This window comes from Sciurus vulgaris (assembly GCF_902686455.1).
Source record: "Sciurus vulgaris genome assembly, chromosome: 9".
NCBI lineage: Eukaryota > Metazoa > Chordata > Mammalia > Rodentia > Sciuridae > Sciurus > Sciurus vulgaris.
In genome coordinates, this window is record NC_136469.1 from 101,413,496 (window position 1) to 101,435,341 (window position 21,846).

At 36.1% G+C, this 21,846-nt stretch overlaps 1 protein-coding gene across 11 annotated transcripts in view; it reads left to right on the plus strand.

Moving 5' to 3' along the window:
• The first annotated feature begins 635 nt into the window (after nt 1-635).
• AASDH (aminoadipate-semialdehyde dehydrogenase) overlaps nt 636-21,846 on the plus strand; it is a 35,579-nt gene continuing 14,368 nt past the window's right edge. For 2 of the 11 annotated variants that reach the window (XM_079153896.1, XM_079153903.1), the window contains exons 1-8: nt 650-1,625; nt 3,451-3,716; nt 4,841-4,961; nt 7,336-7,649; nt 11,250-11,442; nt 14,329-14,570; nt 15,070-15,176; nt 15,651-15,823. In XM_079153896.1, coding sequence (XP_079010022.1) covers nt 1,623-1,625; nt 3,451-3,716; nt 4,841-4,961; nt 7,336-7,649; nt 11,250-11,442; nt 14,329-14,570; nt 15,070-15,176; nt 15,651-15,823 — 1,419 coding nt within the window. In that variant the 5' untranslated portion in view covers nt 650-1,622. Of the gene's footprint in view, nt 1,626-3,265; nt 3,717-4,840; nt 4,962-7,335; nt 7,650-11,249; nt 11,443-14,328; nt 14,571-15,069; nt 15,177-15,650; nt 15,824-21,846 lie in introns of those variants that run through there. The other 9 variants (XM_079153899.1, XM_079153900.1, XM_079153901.1 and 6 more) reach the window with 9 other exon arrangements.

The following is a 21,846-nucleotide window of genomic DNA, read 5'->3' on the forward strand; positions in this document are numbered from 1 at the left end:
TGCCTTGGCATCCGTCTTCAGCATGAGGAAGTGTGGAAGTTCTACTTCACAAATACCACAGTTACTGTCCTTCACCCTTATTGTAATAATTTACATGTCTCCAACTATAACAGCCACTTGTATTCAGGGGCATGGCTTAGGAAATTCGCTCCATCTCAGAACTGCTTTGTTTTCTTTACGGACCCTATTAAAAGTTGCAGATTTCTTAAAACGTCAGTTTCATCATGACAGGAGCTTTGCTTGTAGGTTTAGCCACCGCATAGTCCCCACCAGTCTTGGGTAAAGTTCTCAGAAAATGCCGAGTGAATGGAAGGCAATCATTATCATATTTCACAATGATTTCTTCTTCATAACCTTAGGAGATATTTTTAGCCCCCCTTTATGAATGAAGAAACAGCGGGTCAAAACTCAAGATTCTTGTCCAGGGTTTTCCTGGCAAGTGGTAAAAGGTAAGATTTTACACAGATCAGCTCCAAAGTCCTTGCAGTCCCTGTCCGAGACCCACCGTAACTCGACTCAGCACCGAGGCCGAGAACCGTTAGCAACAACCCACGAACTCGCGCTGGTTTCCTCTACAGCTTCCGAATGGGTCGCCGGCGTGACGTCATTCCAGCGACACGGAACATTTACGTCATCCCAGAAGCACGGCGGTGTAGCTTTACGGCTGCTGGGTACTCCTCAGCGAGGGGTGTTCTCCTTGGGCTTTTGGGAAAAGTTCCGGGTGGGTCTGACGTCTTTGGAAGATCCTTTCAGTGAGTCGCTGCAGGGTGTCGGTCAGGGTTCTGTGAGAGGAAGGGGAAAGGTGGCGACCCCCGCACAGCTTTGCTTAGCTTCAGAACCACTGCCTCACCGAGGGCTTGAGTTGGTGGGGTTTGGCGGACTGGTAAGGTGCAAGTTAAATGTGACCTGTGTGATCTACCGATTCACCTCATTGAATGGAAGTAAACTACGCCTGTAATCCCAGCGACTCGGGAGGCTGAGGAAGGAGGATCGCAAGTTTGAGGCCAGTCTCAACAATTTAGCAAGAACCTATCTCAAAATTGAAAGCATAAAAGAGTTGGGGGTGTAGCTCAGTGGTAAAGCGCCCCTGGGCTCAATCCAAAATGCCGCCCCAACTATTAAAAAAAAAAAAAAAAATGGAAACTTGCTTTGCCTGTTACCTCTTAATGTGATTTCAGAGCATAAATGAAAGAAATGTTTTGGAAGCTATAAAGTGCACGTTTTTGCTAAACGTGATTGTAAGAGTCCTTAAAGCAATAGAATTTGTTAACACTTTCTTTCCTCTTGTGTTTTGCGGTGCGCTGGGGATTGAACCCAGGGCTTTTCACATGCTGTAGTTGACACTTTTAATACCTCTGATGACTAAATAACAGTCTTTAGAGTAGTAAAATAGCAAATAACTTAAACTTGATACCTTTATGAATAAAACCTACTTACCATATTTTTTGTTATTGCTTTTCTTATAAGGACCCAGAAATGTCTGGACAGCTAATAAGCAGAGTATTCTTTATTGGAGAGATTATATATTTACGATTCAGTGAATAAAAATGAAAACTTGAGACAACACTGGATTTTGCCACTGGAGATTAACAATAGAAAGACATCTTCCTGTATTGGTGCCTATGGTGAGTTGTTATAATGTGTCATAAAAATGGCATTTTAGGGGCTCAGTGGTAAAGTGCTTGCCTTGCATGTGTGAGGCACTGGACTTGATCCTCAGCACCAAGTAAAAAAATAAATAAAGTTATTGTGTCCATTTACAACTAAAAATATTTTTAAATGGCATTTTAATTTTTAAGAATTTATTTATAACCCTGCCCTTTGATATAATTGTGAGGAGTTTAGTATTGTAATCAGGTTGTTATCATGTGGAAAAATGCATCTTTTGCGCATAGACTAAATATTTGTAATACCTCAGAATGATATATAGTGTAGGCAATTTGGTAATCGTGTAAAAGAGGATAGCAGAAGGCACTCTTTGCACTAACTTTATGTTGCAAAATAAACACATTCCCTGTAATTGCAGCACATGCTCTGGCTCTTATATTTAATTCTAATTAAAAATTTTATGCATCACAAAAGACCTACTACTTATAGAAGTTCTTATTAAAAATACTGTAAGTACAAAAGTTATGTTTTAAAATTTCACTTTTATAAATTACAACATTGAAATTTTTTAGGTCTCAACAGTTACTGGTTCATTTTATTGATTTTTTTTTTATTTTGTCAAAGTAATTTAGTTAAATGACACGAATGAAAATCAGTTTGAACACTGGGCAGGGTGGCACGTGCCTGTAATCCCAGCAACTCAGGAGGCTGAGGCAGGGGGATAGCTAGTTCAAAGCTAGCCTCAGCAACTTAGCAAGGCCTTAGGTGACTTGGTGAGACTCTGTCTCTGAATAAAATACAAAAAAGGTCTGGGTATGTGGCTCAGTGGTTAAGTGTCCCTGGGTTCAATACCTGGTACCAAAAAAGAAAAGAAACTCAGCTTGAAATTTGTTCAAATAGCTATAAAGAAATAAAAAACTTGAATAATGAAAATAAACTACTTGATAAATCTTGTTTGCTTTGAAATATGGAAAATAGAGTTCAGAGGGAAAAGTCACCTTTACCTTCAAGGAAACTCTAAGTTGAGTGTTTTTTGTTATCATGGTTCTCTGTTCTTTGATGAAATACTTTTTCATATTTTTTTACATAATCTGCATTGAGAAGCCCAGAAAACACTATGCTATTGTGCTGTAATACTTTGAGTTATAATACCTTTTTTAGAGTCTTTAAATAAATTTATTGTTCGTTAAAAATCAAGTAAAATTGACCAAAGAGCTTGCTTCTTAACAATTGTAAAAATTACTCTAAAATATAAAAAGTAATGGTAAGCACTATTTGTATACATAGTGCTCTAAAAGTGGGTGCATATGGCATGAAGTTTTTTCTTTTTTTTTTTTTCTATCAAAGATTGATTTTACTTTTACCTAGGTTCAGTTCCTACTTGAATTTAGAAGCAGACTTTTATTTACATAAGTCATTATGTTGGATATTGACCATGTTATACAGCTTGATCAATCTGTAGCAGTAACTGAAGGAAATGGAAAAAATAAGTGTGTGGTGCTTTAAATTCGGTCTTACTGGTTAATTTTCAAATATATTTCCTTTTTATATTGTGGCCAGTTGAGAACGAAGTCTATATATCTATCTTTTTCATTCTCATCTATGTATATATCATGACCTTCATTTTTTTTCAAGCTCTAACCCAGTGCTAGTTTGGCTATATCAAGTTAATTTTTAACTTTGTTGTTATAAAGGTACCATAAACATTTCATAAATTCAGAGCTGCTCCAGTTATGTATTTTGATAGTTATTTTGTGTTTTTCCTCTCCCTGGACTAAGCTCCCTAAATCTCCCTCTCCCCAAATCTCCCTCTCCCCCTAACATTTCTGTGTACATATACAGTCCTCTGCCAAGAATATTTGGATAAACTTAAGTGAAATGACTCTTCAGGAATTGGTACATCAGGCTGCTTCCCTTTATTTGGACAAAATAGCTGTGTGTTTTGATGAGTGCAACAACCAGCCTCCAGTTTATCATACCTACAAGACTGTGCTTAATGCTGCTTCAGAATTATCAGATTTTCTGCTATTACACTGTGACTTTGAAGGAATTCGAGAAATTGGTCTCTACTGCCAACCTGGAATAAACCTACCCTCTTGGATTTTAGGGTAATATTTTTTACTGCTATTAATTAGCAATAACTTACTCTAAGCTAATTTATAATTTTTAGTATAAGAATATATTGCACATTACTGTTTTGTTTACTGTTAGTTTCAGTGAATGAGTGAAAGTATTGGACAATGTCTATTAAAATTGAATATGAAGTCAGGTACAGTGGTGCTGACCTGTAATCTCACTAGTGACTCAGGAGTCTGAGGCCAGAGGATCACAAATTCAAAACCAGTCAGTCTCAAACAAAAAGGACTGGGGATGTAACTAAATGATAGAATGCTTGCCTAGCATGTGCCAGGCCCTGGGTTCAATCCCCAGTACAAAAACAAAACAAAAACTTGTGCAAACAAATGTTTACAAAATGTTTAATCATTCAAATTGTTCTAGGATCTTATCCTCTTGTAGTGATTTCTGTTTTAGGACTCTGCAGTAAATAAATGTGGCCAACAAATTAAAGTTGGTATTTATCTCATAATATGTCCTAGATTAATTATATAATTGTAAAGTAAAAAATGTTCCAGAATTTACTCAGTCATTAACAAAGGTTTTTGAGAATTTACTATATGCAAAGATCTAGTTCCTCCAAGTTTACCTTAAGTATTTTTACTTAAAATGATTAAATGATGTTTGACTTTGTTCATATAATATTGCTATATACAGAAATTTAAAGGTGGGTTTTTTTTTTTTTTCCTCTAAAGGTGTCCTAATTTAGGTGAAGTATATTTTTTGTAGGATGCATAATCTGCATACTAATAAGTTGAGTGTGGATGTTTAGCTTCATTATACTAGTCTGCATAGACAGTTGAAGAAATTAGATTTTGCAGGCCTTTTGGTATTTTAGTAGTGGCCAATTAGTCAAGTATATTACACTGTAATACTTTGCTTTTTAAAAATCTTGTATTTCTTTATATTAAATGGTAAGAATTTAATGTAGAATCATAAACATCTCAGGATGTTTGTTAAGAGCAAGATAAAATAACAATGTTTATAACCAAAAGATTTGTCCATGAGAAACACTGGGAATTTTTGATAAACAGTAATATGCATAAAGCAGTAGACATGCTTAACGGAGGGTTACATTTGGTAGACATTCTATCTGACTCTGTACATGTTTCTTTAGAATTCTCCAGGTTCCTGCTGCTTATGCTCCTGTTGATCCAGATTCACCACCATCTTTATCGACACATTTTATGAAAAAATGTAATCTCAAGTATATTCTTGTTGAAAAAAAGCAGATTAATGTAAGTCTAGGTGTTTAAATTGCTTTTTTGTGTTACATTTATCTTTGAATTTAAGAATTCCCTTCACCCCCATCTTGATTTCTGAATGTGTTAACTCTGGCATGGTGAATCAGTCAGCTTTTCAGTTGCTGTGACCAAAATATCTGTCAGTAACAACTCAGAGGAGGAAAAGTTTATTTTGAGCTCACAGTTTCAGAGGTTCAGTTCCTAGTTGACTGACTGTCTCTCTGGGCCCAAGGTGAGGCAGAGCTACATGGCCAAAGGTGAAGTGGAGGAAAACTGCTCACTGCCTGGTAGCTGGAAAGCATAGAGAGAGAAGCAGGAGCTGGGGGACAAGATATAATTCCCAAGGGATGCCCCCAGTGAGCCACCTCTTCCACCCCATCACCCTACAGTTACCACCCAGTTAGTCAAATGGATTGATCCCCTGATTAGGTCACATTTCAGGTAATCTAATCATTTCACATCTAAACATCCCTGCATTAATGCAGGAGGAACTTTTGGGGGACACCTTATATCCAAACCATAATAACATAGTTTCTCAGGCTTAGCTTTGTTGATATTTTGAGTAGAGTAATTGTTTATTGTGGGAAGTTTCTATGTCGTTTTGAATGTTCAGCAGATTTCCTGACCTTCACTCACTAGGTACCAGTAGCACCTTCCAGTTGTGACAACCAAAAATGTCCAAACTTCGCCACATTGCCAGATGTCCTTGGCACCTTCCACCCTAGCAAGAACCACTACTCTGTGGCATGAAAGTGTCCTCTGATCTTATGGTGTCCGTGCATTGTTCTGAATTTTCTTTGTGTTTCCAAAGTATTTCCTATACTGAAAAATTTTTTTTAATACTTGAAACTTTGATCATTTATGGCAAGTACATTGGTCAAAACATTAAAGAATTATAATCAAGCTTAACATTTTGAAAAATAGATTGGCACATAGACCAGACCTTCCTGGGAAACGAACTTTGTTATTTTTTATTTTTAAGCGTCTGCCAAGCAAAGGTATAGCTAAGGAACATTGATTTAAGAGCAAGAATTAGTATTATATATTCACCAATGTGAGGCAGCTCATACTGTATTATTTCTTATTTATAAGATATTGTTCTACCAAAGAATGTTACATGTTTTTACCTATTTCCTATATGAACCAGTTTATATTTGGGAGTAACCAAAATGCATTGTGTGTGTGTATGTTTACATGTGTGTGCCCATGCATACACACATATGAAGTAACAAGAGCTTGAGATGAATGAGACTTCCTAGAGAATCATAGGTACTAGAATAAGATGCTTAGAAAAAGATCTAAAGTGTTAATATGGTTAATATTCGAAAATTTTTGAAATAAACATTTTTCAGAATCTGGCCAAAGCTTTCTCTTTCCCTCAATTGGTTATTCCTATATTATTGGTAAATAAGCAAAACTGAAATGGGGATGTAATATTTACTTTTTTTAACCTTGGTGAAAGTTTTATAAAGGAGATGGTTGGGTAGGAGAATTGTTAATATCAAGCTTCTCTCTCTCTCTCTCTGTCTCTCTCTCTCTGTGTCTCTCGTGTGTGTGTGTGTGTGTATGTGTGTTAGTTACTGGGAATCAGTCCAGAGGTACTTTACCACTGAGTTACATCTCCAGTCCTAAAAATTATTTTGAGACATGGTCTCACTGAGTTGCCAAGGCTGGCTTCACATTTGTAGTTCTCCTTAGCCTCCTGGGTAGCTTAGGATTCACGTGTGTACAATTGCACCCAGCTTTAAGGTACTATTTATTTTTATTTATTTATTTATTTTTTTATGTTACAGAGGATTGAACTCAGGGCTTTTTTTTTTTTTTTTTTTTTTTTTTTTTTTTTAATACTGTTGAGCTATGCTCCCAGTCGTTTATTATTATTTTTTTAAATTTTGAGGCAGGGTTTGGCTAGGTTGCTGTGGGTCTTGCTAAATTGCTGAGACTAATCTTAAATTTGTGATCCTTCTGCCTCAGCCTTCCATGTCTCTGGGATTACAGTCATGCTACCATTCCTAGTGAGAATAGTTACCTTATAACACAGATGTTACCTATAGAGCAATTTGTGACCACCCATGCAGAATTCAGTCTAACCTTCTCTGTCTCCATTAGTATTTCAAGAACACATTTATTACATTTGCCAAACTGCATTTCAGTTGCATGTTTTTGTCTATTTTGAAGGTGAGTTTGAAAATAAGTATAGCATTTGACTCTTGATGTCTCTTGTCTTTTTATCCCTGGATATATAGTGAATATCCCATCGACCCTAAAAAGCCACATTCAGTGAGTAAGTGAATATTTCATGTTACTTCTATGTAAAAATACATTTTAACATTTTAATATTTTAAACTCTGTCCTTTATCCAATATAGAAATTCACATCTTTACATGAAACCTTATTGAATTATGATATAGTCACAGTAGAACATAAGGACCTGGTACTCTTCAGACTGCACTGGAAAAATGCTGAGGTGAACTTGATGTTAAATGATAGAAAAGAGAAACATGCAAAAGATAAAAGAAAAAACAGCATGAGCTCCGAGATCAGCATTGAAGAAAAAGAACACATGAATGTGAGACTAAAGCATTGCTTAGCCTATGTTCTGCATACATCAGGGACTACAGGTACCCCCAAAATCGTCAGAGTGCCTCACGCATGTATACTACCAAATATTCAGCATTTTCAGTAAGTTCTATTATGTGAATTCTTCTTAGAACTTGTGTTTTAAAAAGAAAATAACTTTTAAATATTTGTTCTTTGTAAGTCTTGTTTCTAAATGGATAGTACTAAGTAATTGTATCTGTTTTGTTTCATTTCTCTCTGAATGTCAGCTCTCTGCCAACTAGTTTGCTTTTTGATCCAGGTCAATCAAAGGAAAAAAATGATATGTTTAGAAGCCTTTGTTTTTCTAATTATTAATAAGAAGAGAAGAAAGATGTTCCTAGCAGAGGTACCAGCAGAAGAAGCGAGGGAGAAAGGGGTGGGTCCTGTTAGAATGTGTCAGGGCAGGACTGAGCAAAGAGTGGGAGAGCAGGAGCCTGGAAATGTCCACTTGAAATTTGAACTTAATCTATTAGATGATGGGAAATGATTAAAAGAGTTGCATTTTATTAAATTCACTTCTGTGGTGCTGTTTTGGAATTTGGCTAATTGATGTGGCTAAGAGATAAAAAATAGCTGAAGTTGAGATTCTCAATTTGTGAAGAAAGAAATAGAGGAGGAAGAGTGAACCAGAGGGGTGTAGGCAATGGAGAGGAAATAATTCCTGGTACTGCAAAAAAAAAAAAAAAAAAAAAGTTATATAAAATTTACAATGACATGAAATTATATGTGTGTATAAGGTAGCTTGATAAATAAAAATTAGTAAATAAATAATAAAAATTAGATAAATAAAAATTTGTCTTTAGTAGCAGAAAGAGATGGGAAGAAAAGACTTCTCTTGGAAGAATAAGGAAAGACAAATAGAAATAGGTTTTCAGAAAAACAAACAGGAGATTGAAAGTTTGTGATGATTGCTGTATATTAGTTGCAGTAGGCTTCCTGTCTTCCTCATGGTCATTGAACTTCCTCTGGGGGGAGGGATTTATGATAGACTTTTCCTTGGCCTTCCTGGGAAGAAAAGTCACTCTGAAGAGGTGGTTTACTGCAGCCTCATTTCTCAGAAGTTTCTGCTTTTAGTCAGATAAGGGAAGTTCCAAGAAGGTTTCATCTTGATTTGTTGAATCTCAAATGTCTTCTGCTTAAAGAAATAACATACCAACTTTAGGGTTCTGAGTGTCTTCATACAACATACCTGCTTTGTATGGTGGTTGGAAAATTAAGAAGCAGTTTATTAGACAACCAATGCAATATCACAAATAGTAAGTTCAAACATTCCTTCCATTCCACCTTTTCCTCTTTCCTCTAAAATCTCTTTTTTTTCCTCAGGTTTTCTTGTAACAGGTAACAGAATACGTCTATTGTGACTTAGATATAAGGTGTACCACAAAAGTCATATGTGAGATAATGCAAGAAAGTTTAGAGGTAAATGGTAGGATTATGAGAGTCTTAATCTGTGTATTAACCCCCCTAATAGGAATTAACTGGGTGGTAACAGTAGGCAGGAAGGGTTTGGTTGGAGGAGGTGGGTCATTGGGGAGTGTGTCTTCAGGGTCTATATTTTGTTCTTGGTGAGTGGAGTGCTCTCTCTGCTTCCTGGTGTGAAGTTCTGAGCTGCTTTGCTCCACGACACTCTTCTGCCATGATGTTCTGTCACCTTAGGCCCCAAGGAATGGAGTCAACTGTCTATAACCTGAGACCTCTGAAATCATGAGCCCCAAATAAACTTTTCCTGCTGTACTTTGTTCTGTCAGGTCTTTTGGTTACAGCATTGGAAAAACTGACTAAAACAGCATCTTAAGCTGCTTTCTTGAAATTAATGCCCAGATAGATTTTCTGTGAGTGTTTAACATTGCCCATGTTTCAGGGTTTAAGCTTTATTAGAAGCCTGTTAGATAGTTTGCTTTCCCCTAAACCAGAAAACCAGGCAATATTTGTGAAAAATAATTGTTAGAAATTGAAGTTTGAGTGTAACCTTAATTGTCAATGAGTTTTTATATTATCTGAGACACAAGTGTAGCATAGAGTTTTTAAATCTTTATACCATGCTTGACGATCTTTTGAGGTTAAGGTTATCTCTGCTTTTAGATGGGTTTTGTGTGCCATAGGTTCAACCCTGACTTTCCATGCTCTGTGATATCCTAAGTACACATATTCTTGTTCTGTTCTCATTTTAGATCCTCAGAGGAAAATGCCAGATAGTGGGGAAAGGGAGTGGGAGTCTCTATTAAGCATTATTGAAAAACTATGACAGAATAAGATTTTTACTAGAATAAATCCAGGAGGATATATCGGGGTTAATACAAGGAATTGGCCTACACAATTGGAGCTGGCAAAGTGAGTCTGAAGGCTCTAGGCAGGCAGTCAGGAAAGGATGATTACAAGCAGGCTGGAACCCCAGGGGCATCAGATTATCCACAGGCTAGTCAGAAAAGAATTCAGGTGGAAAGGAAGTTAATTGCAGACCCAGCTGGTGTCTCTGGGCTCTTCAGAAAAAGGCTAACCCTTCTAATAAAGGTCTCAACTGAGTAAATCCAGCCAATTAAGCATAATCTTCCAGTTGATTGACTTAAAAGCAGCTGAGTAAAGATTTTTAGATTAGGCCAGGTGCATACCTGTAATTCCAGTGACTCAGAAAGGTTAGGGCAGGAGAATTAATAAGTTCAAGATCAGCCTCAGCAACTTAGTGAGACCAAATGAAAAATGAAAAAATGAAAAATGGGTTGTATCTCATGGCCGGGTGATGTGGTTCACACTGGTAATCCCAGCAACTTGGGAGGTTGAGGCAGGAGGATTGTGAGTTCAAAGCCAGCCTCAGCAAAAGTCAGGCACTAAGCAACTCAGTGGTGAGACCCTGTCTCTTAAATAAAATACAAAAAAGGGCTGGGGATGTGGCTTAGTGGTCGAGTACCCCCGAGTTCAATCCCTGTACCCCACCCCCCAAAAAAAACGGGCGGATGTATCTCAATGGCCAATACAAAAAAAAAAAAAAAGACTAGATCAGTGTTTGATTGAATAACTGGGAGGAGGTGGGTGCTACCAAGTGGCAGCTGCCACCCTGGTGTTCTTCAGCTCTCACTCTTAAGAAGAAGCATACTAGAAAGGGAATTCTGGGAACTGTAGTTCTGTCTGTCCAAGTTAATGTGTCAAAATTATCATAAACTGGTGTGATGGGGCACACCTATAATCCCAGAGGCTTGGAAGACTGAGACAGGAGGATCACAAGTTCAAAGTTGCTCAGGATGTGAATTAGTGGTTAAGTGCCACTGGGTTCAAGCCTTTGTATCAAAAAAAAAAAAGAAAAAAGAAAAAAGAAAACCATAACTGATGATAAAATATATGTAATATATATGCATGACCTGGAGGGACACGTCCAACTAAGCTGCTTGTGACTGGATGACTTTGTTCTTTGCTTGTGTTTTTATTTTTCCTGTAATGCCACACATTAACATTTAAAAAATAAATGCTATTTTAAAAACAAAAAACAAAACAAAACAAAAATATATATGTAATAAAAAAATGGATATTGCTTTTATAAAAGGTATTTCCAAAATTAATGGCACTATTTTTGTTACTGTAAAGAAGAATAAAATCTGGCAACATTCAGAAACTTAGTCATAAATATTTATTTAGAGTCTTTTTACAAAACGTTAGACATTCTTATGACTATGTGCTTTTTTGCCTTAGGATACTTTTTGACATCACACAAGAAGATGTTTTGTTTTTGGCTTCACCTCTGACCTTTGATCCTTCTGTTGTGGAAATGTTTGTGGCTCTATCAAGTGGTGCCTCTCTGCTTATCATACCACCTTCTGTCAAAGTGCTCTCATCAAAATTAGCTGAGGTTCTCTTTTCCCATCACAGAGTGACTGTTCTGCAGGTACATTTTAGGAGCAAATGAAGTGTTTTGTTTTTTATTATTTAATATTTTAAATGTTTTAGGGAAACTATATTGCTTTAGTTCTTTGTAGTAGATTAATGGTAATCTAGTTTAATTGGCAAGTGCTGTTCCCTCATGATGTCTCTTATTTATTTAAAAATTTAAAAATCAGTTAATTCTGTCAAGAAAATTATTTTATCATGTATTATATGCCTACTATATAATACTAAAGGAATTTCACTCAGATCTGTTGGAACATGCTGTTGGGATATCTCTGTTGGAACATGCTGTTGGGATGTTAAGAAAGTGTATTGAAAGCTAACATAATAATTATAATTGATGTAGACATTTAAATTTTTGAAATTTTTACATCAATACATTTACATTAACCTCTAAAAACATAGTTTTGAAGTTTGATCTTCTAAAATTCTTTTCAAATGTGTACTTGTAAAGTATGTGGTACACAAACCTAAAGATACTACATTATAAATGGTTACAGAGAGAATGAACAAAATTACATACATATCATGATATCTTAGTTAAGTGTTTAGCTGCTGTGAGATTGCTTAATCCATAAATAGAAATATCCATTTCATATGGTAGTGGAAATTAAATGAGATAGTATAGCACAGTTCCTAGTATGTATGTGTCTCAGACTGTGTGAATTATTATAACAAAACACCACAGACTGGGTAGCTTATAAATAACAGAAATTTATTTCTCATAATTTGGGAGTCTGGGCAACCCAGGATCAAGGCTCCCAGCAGATTCAGTTTCAAGTGAAGGCCCGCTTGCTCATTCATGGATCCTTTTCTTCACTGTGTCCTCACATGATGGAAGGGGTGGGGGTCTCTCTTGGGCCTCTTTCTTTTTTCAATTTATTTTTATTGTAAACAAATGGGATACATGTTGTTTCTGTTTGTACGTGGAGTAACAGCATACCATTTGCGTAATCATACATTCACATAGGGTAATGAGGTTTGAGTCATTCTTGGGCCTCTTTTATAAGCAAATATTTTATTCATGAATGCTCTGCCTGTGTGACCGGATCACTTCCCAAAGGCTTCACTTCCTAATTCTATTACTTTGGGGGTTAGGATTTCACCTTATCTTATTGTCTAGTGCAATAAGATAGAGAAGGATGATAAATTTCTGCTCCAAAGGCAAAATTTGATATTTTGAACTTTTTTTGGACAGTGTTTTTCCTCTAAAATTTTGACTAAGTGGAATTTATCTCAGAAACGTATGTTTGACTTATCCAAAATCCATTGATGTTATGTATTACATGAAGAACAATAGACAAAAAAGTACATACTTATCTTAATAAATGCAGAAAAATATGTTTGGCAAGATTTAACACCCATTGAAAAGAAATTTAAAAGAAAATTATCAAAAGAAAATATATTTAAAAAAAAAATCTTTCAACAAACTTTGAATAGAAGGATACTCCACCTGCCCCCCAAATCATGAAGGGCATCTGTTATTAAAAAACTACAACTAGGACTGAGTATACAGCTCAGTGGTAGAGCACATGCCTAGCAAGTAAGAGGCCCTGGGTTCAATTCCCAATAACACACACACACCCACAGAGCTCCAGCTAACATCATACTTAATGAAACTCTGAATGCTTTCACCTTAAAACTGAGAACAAGACAAAGATGTTTGCTTTTACCACTTTTTAGCATTGTTTTGGTGCCTCAGCAACTTAGAAAACTGTCTCAAACTAAAAAATGAAAAGGACTGGCATCAATGGTTAAGTCCCCCTTGGTTCAACTCCCAGTACCAAAAAAATTGAAAAAAAAAAAAAAAGGAAAAATGATAAATAATAATGATAGTAATTATCTATTGTGGCTGAAAGTAGATCAGCAGTTATCTGGAGATGTCCAATTGAAGAAAAAGAGTTACAGTGGTACTTAGGTAATATTAAAGGTAATGTATACACTATAATTTGAATATTTGTCTCCCCAGGATTTATATATAGAAATTTAGTCCCTGTTGTGTTGTATTAAAAGGTAGGACCTTTGAGAGGTACTAGTTGATAAGGGTGGAGCCCTCCTGAATGCCCTTATGAAAGAGATTTGAGGGAGCTTTTTGATCTTCCACCATATGAGGACACATAGACACTGAATCTGCCAGCACCTGGATCTTGGACTGCCCACCTTCTGGACTGTGAGCAATAAATTTCTGTTGTTTATAAATTACCCAGTCCATGGGTAAACTAAGACAAATATATTCATTCTTTGGATTGTGGTGAAAGTTTCACCAATGTATACATATATGAAACTCTGTACTAAATTGTACACTTAAAATAATTTATGTCAGTTGTACCCAAATAAAGCTGTTAAAGACATCTATTCATATCATTTTGCTCAGGTATATTTTTAACCCTTTTGTTTACTTTTTGTAGAGCTAAAGGGGTAAAAGGAAATATAAAATTATTTTGTAGATATATTTTTTAACTTTAAATCTTTTTAACTTTAAATCATTTCTTATAAACTGTATAATGAGAGCTTGGCTCATTATACAGTGTGGCTCAGTGATAGAGTGCTCGCTTAGCATAAGTGAGACCCTGGGTTTGATCCTCAGTACCACAGAAGTACAAAATAAAGATATTATATCCACCTACAACCAAAAAAGAAAAAAAAAAAAAAAACTGTACAACGAAACAACTAATATTGTTGCATAAGTTTTTCTTAAGGCATAATCCCTAGTCACATTAAAAAGGTAATGCTTGCATCAATAGTTTTCTAAATATGATTTACCATTTGATAAATATTGCCTTAATTTTATCCATGTGAACTTAAAATGCATAACTGTGAATTAATTAGTACAGTGTTTACCTTCTCAAGAAGTGAGAAGAAAGAAATTATTTTAATGTATCTGCAGGCAACGCCAACATTGCTTAGAAGATTTGGAACTCAGCTTATTAAGTCAACTGTTTTATCATCCAATACTTCTCTTCGGGTGTTAGCCCTTGGTGGGGAAGCATTCCCATCATTGACTGTTCTCAAAAGCTGGAGAGGAGAAGGCAATAAAACACAGATTTTTAATGTTTATGGTATCACAGAGGTATCAAGTTGGGCGACCATTTATAGGATTCCAGAGAAGATTCTTAACTCTACGTTGAAGTAAGGATTTTAATTGTTCTAGAGAGGAGACTGTATTTTTCTGGATTTTAGTACTCTGAATGGGGTTTTTGTTGGTGGTGTTTTTGACTTTTTTTTTTTTTGGTGGGGGTGGGGATGGTTGGTGCTTATGATTGAACCCAGGGCCTAGTGTGCCAAGCACACGCTCTACCCCTGAGTTATATTCCTAGCCCCTGCTAATTGTGTTTTGATAGACCCTGCAGTAATAATTTTAGAATCACTATTTATCCAGTATTTTAAGTTGGGAATCCAGAACCTTATCGTAACTAGAGCTGAGATTTTGCCAGAACTTTTTGTAACAATTATAATGAACAACGTATGTGACAGCTTTTTCACCTACCTTTTCCTCTTGTCAATCTTTGACTTATATCACAATATACTTCCTTTTCTTCTTTATTTGGTGTAGAGTGATTTAAATACACTGGGAAATATTCTATTCAAGTGTAAAATTTTAAATCTACTTTGGGTTTGTTTTTCACAGATGTGATTTTCCTGTACAACTGGGATTTCCTTTGTTTGGAACTGTAATTGAAGTCAGAGATACAAATGGATTCACAATTCAAGAAGGCAGTGGCCAAGTGTTTTTAGGTTGTATTACATTTGTTGATTGGCAATATTTTTTTTTTTTTCAGGAAGAACAACTAATGTGTTTATTTTTTTTCTTGATTTTTTAAATGTCTAGTGTGCTTTTCAGTTACAATTTTTAACTCATTCTCAATCATGAAATATTTCATGTTGCCATAATTATATCATCTACAGTGTCTAATATCTAATAAAAGTAATTTAGAAACTAACTTGGACTGTTATGACAAAATTATATTTAATGATTATTATAGAATTTTTAAAAATCACATTTTTACAAATAAATTTTATTTTATCCCTTTGTTTATCTACTGAAGTTATGTCTAATTTTATCTGACATTTAAAAGTGGGCCCCCTTTAATAAAAATGGTTCAAATTTTGAGTGTTAGTAATTAAACTATTAGAGTCGTATTTAATTTTAGGGTTTTTTAATATACGTTCTGTGCATTTTTATGGTATCTGTGTTTATATCTTTGGAAGGTGGCAAAAACAGAGTGTGTTTTGTTGACGATGAAATAACAGTACCTCTTGGCACAATGCGAGCTACAGGAGACTTTGTGACTGTGAAAGATGGAGAGATATTTTTCTTGGGAAGGAGGGACAGTCAGATCAAACGCCATGGTAAACGTCTTAATATTCAGCTTCTGCAACAGGTATACCTATTTAAATATTAAGTATCTACTAATATATGTAGACATTAGCAGTGATTAGCACCAATCTTCTATGCCAGTTCTTTTATCAGTATCATTTATGTCTAAGATTTTTTTGTGTGTGTGGGGCAGTACCAGGGATTGAACTCAGGGGCACTCAACCCCTGAGCCACATCATCAGCCCTTTTTTGTATTTTATTTAGACACAGGGTCTTGCTGAGTTGCTTAGTGCCTTGCTTTTGCTGAGTTGCTTTGAGCTTGAGATCCTCCTGCCTCAACCTCCTGAGCTGCTGGGTTTACAGGCATGCGCTGCTGCACCCAGCTAAGATTTTTGTATTAGTGATAAGTTACAATAAAAATTCAGTATGCCTCTTATTCTCAGCATAAATAGATTTGTGGTTTTTTAGAACTAGAGATTGAACCCAGGGGTACTCTACCACTGAGCTATAGCCCCAACCCTTTTTATTTTGTATTTTGAGGCAGGGTGTCACTAAGTTTCTGAGACTGATAAACTTTTTTTTTTTTTTTCCATTTTTTTAAATTAAAAATCATAAATTTACATAGGGCAATGTTGTTTGATTCATTCTGTTATTTTTTCCCTTCCCCTCACCCCTCCCACCCCTCTTTTTCCTCTATACAGTCTTTTCTTCTTCCATTCTTACCACCCTCCTTATCCCTAACCCTAAATCTAATCCCAGCTCTAAAGCTAACCCCTCCTACCCCCCATTATATGTCCTTATCCGCTTATCAGCGAGATCATTCGTCTTTTAGTTTTTTGAGATTGGCTTATCTCACTTAACATGATATCCTCCAATTTCATCCATTTGCCTGCAAATGCCATAATTTTATCATTCTTCATGTAGGAGTAATATTCCATTGTATATATATGCCACAGTTTCTTCATCCATTCATCAACAGAAGGGCATCTAGGTTCGTTCCACACTCTGGCTATGGTGAATTGAGCAGCTATGAACATTGATGTGGCTGTATCTCTGTAGTATGCTGATTTTAAGTCCTTTGGGTATAGGCCAAGGAGTGGGATAGCTGGGTCAAATGGTGGTTCCATTCCAGGCTTTCTGAGGAATCTCCATACTGCTTTCCAGAGTGGCTGCACTAATTTGCAACCCCACCAGCAATGTATGAGTGTACCTTATTCCCCACATCCTCGCCAACACCTATTGTTGCTTATGTTCTTGATAATCGCCATTCTAATTGGGGTGAGATGGAATCTTAGTGTAGTTTTGATTTGCATTTCTCTTATTACTAGAGATGTTGAACATTTTTTCATATATCTGTTGATTGCTTGTAGATCTTCTTCTGTGAAGTGTCTGTTCATTTCCTTGGCCCATTTGTTGATTGGATTATTTGTATTCTTGGTGTAGAGTTTTTTGAGTTCTTTATAGATTCTGGAAATTAGCGCTCTATCTGAAGTATGAGTGGCAAAGATATTCTCCCACTCTGTAGGCTCTCTCTTCACATTACTGATAGTTTCCTTTGCTGAGAGAAAGCTTTTTAGTTTGAATCTATCCCAGTTGTTGATTCTTGCTTTTATTTCTTGAGCTATGGGAGTCCTGTTAAGGAAGTCTGCTCCTAAGCCAACAAGTTGAAGGTTTGGACCTACTTTTTCTTACTATAAGATGCAGGGTCTCTGGTCTGATTCCGAGGTCCTTGATCCATTGTGAGTTGAGTTTTGTGCAGGGTGAGAGATAGGGGTTTAATTTCATTCTGTTGCATATGGTTTTCCAGTTTTCCCAGCACCATTTGTTGAAGAGGCTATCTTTTCTCCATTGCATATTTTTGGCAGCTTTGTTTAGTATGAGAAAATTGTATTTATTTGGGTTTGTGTCCGTGTCCTCTATTCTGTACCATTGATCTACCTGTCTATTTTGGTGCCAATACCATGCCATTTTTGTTAGTATTGCTTTGTAATAGAGTTGAAGATCTGGTATTGCGATACCCGCTGCTTCGCTCTTTCTACTGAGGATTGTTTTAGCTATTCTGGGTTTCTTATTCTTCCAGATGAATTTCATAATCGCTTGCTCTATTTCTGTAAGGTGCATCATTGGGATTTTAATTGGAATTGCATTGAATCTATATAGCACTTTTGGTAGTATGGCCATTTTGACAATATTAATTCTTCCTATCCATGAACATGGGAGATCTTTCCATCTTCTAAGGTTTTCTTTAGTTTCTTTCTTTAGTGTTCTGTAGTTCTCATTGTAGAGGTCTTTCACCTCTTTTCTGAGATTGATTCCCAAGTATTTTATTTTTTGATGCTATTGTGAATGGGGTAGTTTTCCTAATTTCTCTTTCTGAAGATTCATCACTTACGTATAAAAATGCATTGGATTTATGGGCATTGATCTTGTAACCTGCTACTTTACTGAATTCACTTATGAGTTCTAAGAGTTTTCTGGTGGAATTTCCAGGTTCCTCTAAATATATAATCATGTCATCAGCGAACAGGGATAGTTTGAGTTCCTCTTTTCCAATTCGTATCCCTTTAATTTCTTTGGTTTGTCTAATTGCTCTGGCTAGAGTCTCAAGAACAATGTTGAATAGAAGTGGTGAAAGAGGGCATCCCTGCCTTGTTCCAGTTTTTAGGGGGAATGCTTTCAGTTTTTCACCATTTAGAATGATATTGGCCATGGGCTTAGCGTAGATGGCCTTCACAATGTTAAGGAATGATCCCACTACCCCAGTTTTTTCTAGTGTTTTGAGCATGAAGGGATGCTATGTTTTATCGAATGCTTTTTCTGCATCTATTGAAATAATCATGTGATTCTTAACTTTTAGTCTGTTGATATGGTGAATGACATTTATTGATTTCCAGATGTTGAACCAACCTTGCATCCCTGGAATAAAACCCACTTGATTGTGGTGCACTATCTCTTTAATATATTTTTGTATGTGATTTGCTAAAATTTTGTTGAGAATTTTTGCGTCGATGTTCATTAAAGATATTGGTCTGAAATTTTCTTTCCTCGATGTGTCTCTGTCTGGTTTAGGTATCAGGGTGATATTGGCTTCATAGAATGAGTTTGGGAGGGTTCCCTCCTCTTCTTTTTCATGGAATACTTTGAGAAGTATTGGAATGAGCTCTTCTTTAAAGGTTTTGTAGAACTCGGCTGAGAACCCAACTGGTCCCAGACTTTTCTTTTTGGTAGGCTTTTGATGACCTCTTCCATTTCATTGCTTGAAATTGATTTATTTAAGTTGTGTATGTCCTCCTTGTTCAGTTTAGGTAATTCATATGTCTCTAGAAACTTGTTGATGTCTTCGAGGTTTTCTGTTTTGTTGGAGTATAGATTTTCAAAATAGCTTCTAATTATGTTTTGTATTTCACTCATGTCTGTTGTGATATTTCTTTGTTCACTCCGAATTTTAGTAATTTGAGTTTTCTCCCTCTTTCTCTTTGTGGCTAAGGGCCTATCAATTTTGTTTATTTTTTTCAAAGAACCAACTATTTATTTTGTTAATTTTTCCAATTGTTTCTTTTGTTTCAATTTCGTTGATTTCGGCTCTCATTTTAACTGTTTCCTGTCTTCTACTACTTTTGATGTTGGTCTGCTCTTCTTTTTCTAGGGCTTTGAGCTGTAGTGTTAAGTCGTTTATTTGTTGATTTCTACTTCTTTTGTTGAATGCGCCCCATGAAATAAATCTTCCTCTCAGTACTGCTTTCATAGTGTCCCAGAGATTTTGATATGATGTTGATGTGTCTTTGTTCTCATTTACTTCTAAGAATTTTTTAATTTCCCTCCTGATGTCTTCTGTTATCCATTCTTCATATAATAGTGTATTATTTAATCTCCAAGTATTGGAGAATATTCTGTTTTTTATTGTCTCATTTATTTCTAATTTCAATCCATTATGATCTGATTGAGTACAAGGTAGTATCTCTATCTTCTTGTATTTGCTAACAGTAGCTTTGTGGCATAAAACATGGTCTATTTTAGAGAAGGATCCATGTGCTGCTGAGAAGAAAGTGTATTCGTTCTTTGTTGGATGGTATATTCTATATAAGTTGGTTAAGTCTAAATTGTTGATTGTGTTATTGAGATTTATGGTTTCTTTATTCAATTTTTGTTTAGACGATCTATCCAGCGGTGAGAGAGGTGTGTTAAAATCACCTAGTACTATTGTGTTGTGGTCTGTTTGATTTCTGGAATTGAGAAGGATTTGTTTGACGTACATGGATGAGCCAATGTTCGGGGCATAGATATTTATGATTGTTATGTCTTGCTGATTTATGCTTCCCTTAAGCAGTAAATGTCCTTCTTTATCCCTTCTGACTAGTTTTGGCTTTAAGTCCACATTATCTGAAATGAGGATGGATACTCCAGCTTTTTTGCTGTGTCCGTGTGCATGGTATGTTTTTTCCCATCCTTTCACCTTTAGTCTATGGGTATCTCTATGAGATGAGTCTCTTGCAGGCAGCATATTGTTGGATTTTTCTTTTTAATCCAATCTTCCAGTTATGTCTTTTGATTGATGAGTTCAGGCCATTAACATTTAGGGTTATTATTGTGATATGATTTGTATTCCCAGTCATTTGACTCATTTTTGGTTTTTTGACATGATTTGGTTTCTCCTTTATTTGGCTATTCCTTTAGGCTAGTTCCTCCCGTTGCTGATTTACATCGTTGTTTTTCATCTCTTCCTCATGGAATATTTTGCTGAGAATGTTCTGTAATGCTGGCTTTCTTTTTGTAAATTCCTTTAGCTTTTGTTTATCATGGAAGGATCTTATCTCATCGTCAAATCTGAAAGTAAGTTTTGCTGGGTATAAAATTCTTGGTTGGCATCCATTTTGTTTCAGGACTTGGTAAATGTTGTTCCAGGCCCTTCTAGCTTTTAGGGTCTGGATTGAAAAATCTGCTGATATTCTTATTGGTTTTCCCCTGAATGTAATCTGATTCTTTTCTCCTGCGGCATTTAAAATTCTGTCTTTATTTTGTATGTTAAGTATTTTCATAATAATGTGCCTTGGTGTAGATCTGTTGTAATTTTGTATATTTGGAGTCCTATAAGCCTCTTGTACTTGGATTTCCATTTCATTCTTCAGATTTGGGAAATTTTCTGATATTATTTCATTGAATAGATTGTTTATTCCTTTGGTTTGTTTCTCTAAGCCTTCCTCAATCCCAATAATTCTTAAATTTGGCCTCTTCATGATATCCCATAATTCTTGTAGATTCTGTTCATGATTTCTTACTATCTTTTCTGTTTGGTCAACCTTGTTTTCAAGATTAAATATTTTGTCTTCAGTATCTGAGGTTCTGTCTTCCAGGTGATCTATCCTATTGGTTATGCTTTCTATGGAGTTTTTAACTTGGTTTATTGTTTCCTTCATTTCAAGGATTTCTGTTTGTTTTTTTTTCAGTATCTCTAACTCTTTATTGAAATGCTCTTTTGCTTCCCATATTTGCTCTTTTAACTGTTGATTGGTGCGTTCATTTAATGCCTGCATTTGTTCTTTCATCTCCTCGTTTGCTTCCCTGATTGTTTTAATTATGTACATTCTGAACTCCCTTTCTGACATTTCTTCTGTGCTGTCATTGGTTTTTATTGATGTAGTGTCTAGGTTTGTTTTGGACATTTTCTTCCCTTGTTTTCTCATATTGGTCAGATGTCAGTGGGACTCTGTGATATTGTAGATTTCCTCTATTGGCTTATAGTGTCCCTGTGGATTTCCAGTGTATCACCCACCAGCCTTCAGTAGCCTGAAGTCTTGGATTAACTTGATAATGTAGTGCTTCCGAAGAACGCTGCCCCTAGCCCGCTACTGGTTCCAGGGAGAGAGACCGGGAGAGGTCTCTTGCTGCTCAGCCCTGGTCCCAGAGGCTGCTTGCAGGTCGGAGGTCTCCACTGGCTTGGGGACTTGTAGCTGGCTCTGTGTAGACAGGCTTTCACTGGGCAGTCTGCCCCGAGAAGCTAGCCTAGAGAGGCGCTTCCTGCTGGAGGGGGCTGGGCTGCTTGGGGAAGTCCCTGGCGCCCTGTGCTGGTCTCTGAAGCAACCTGAGGGC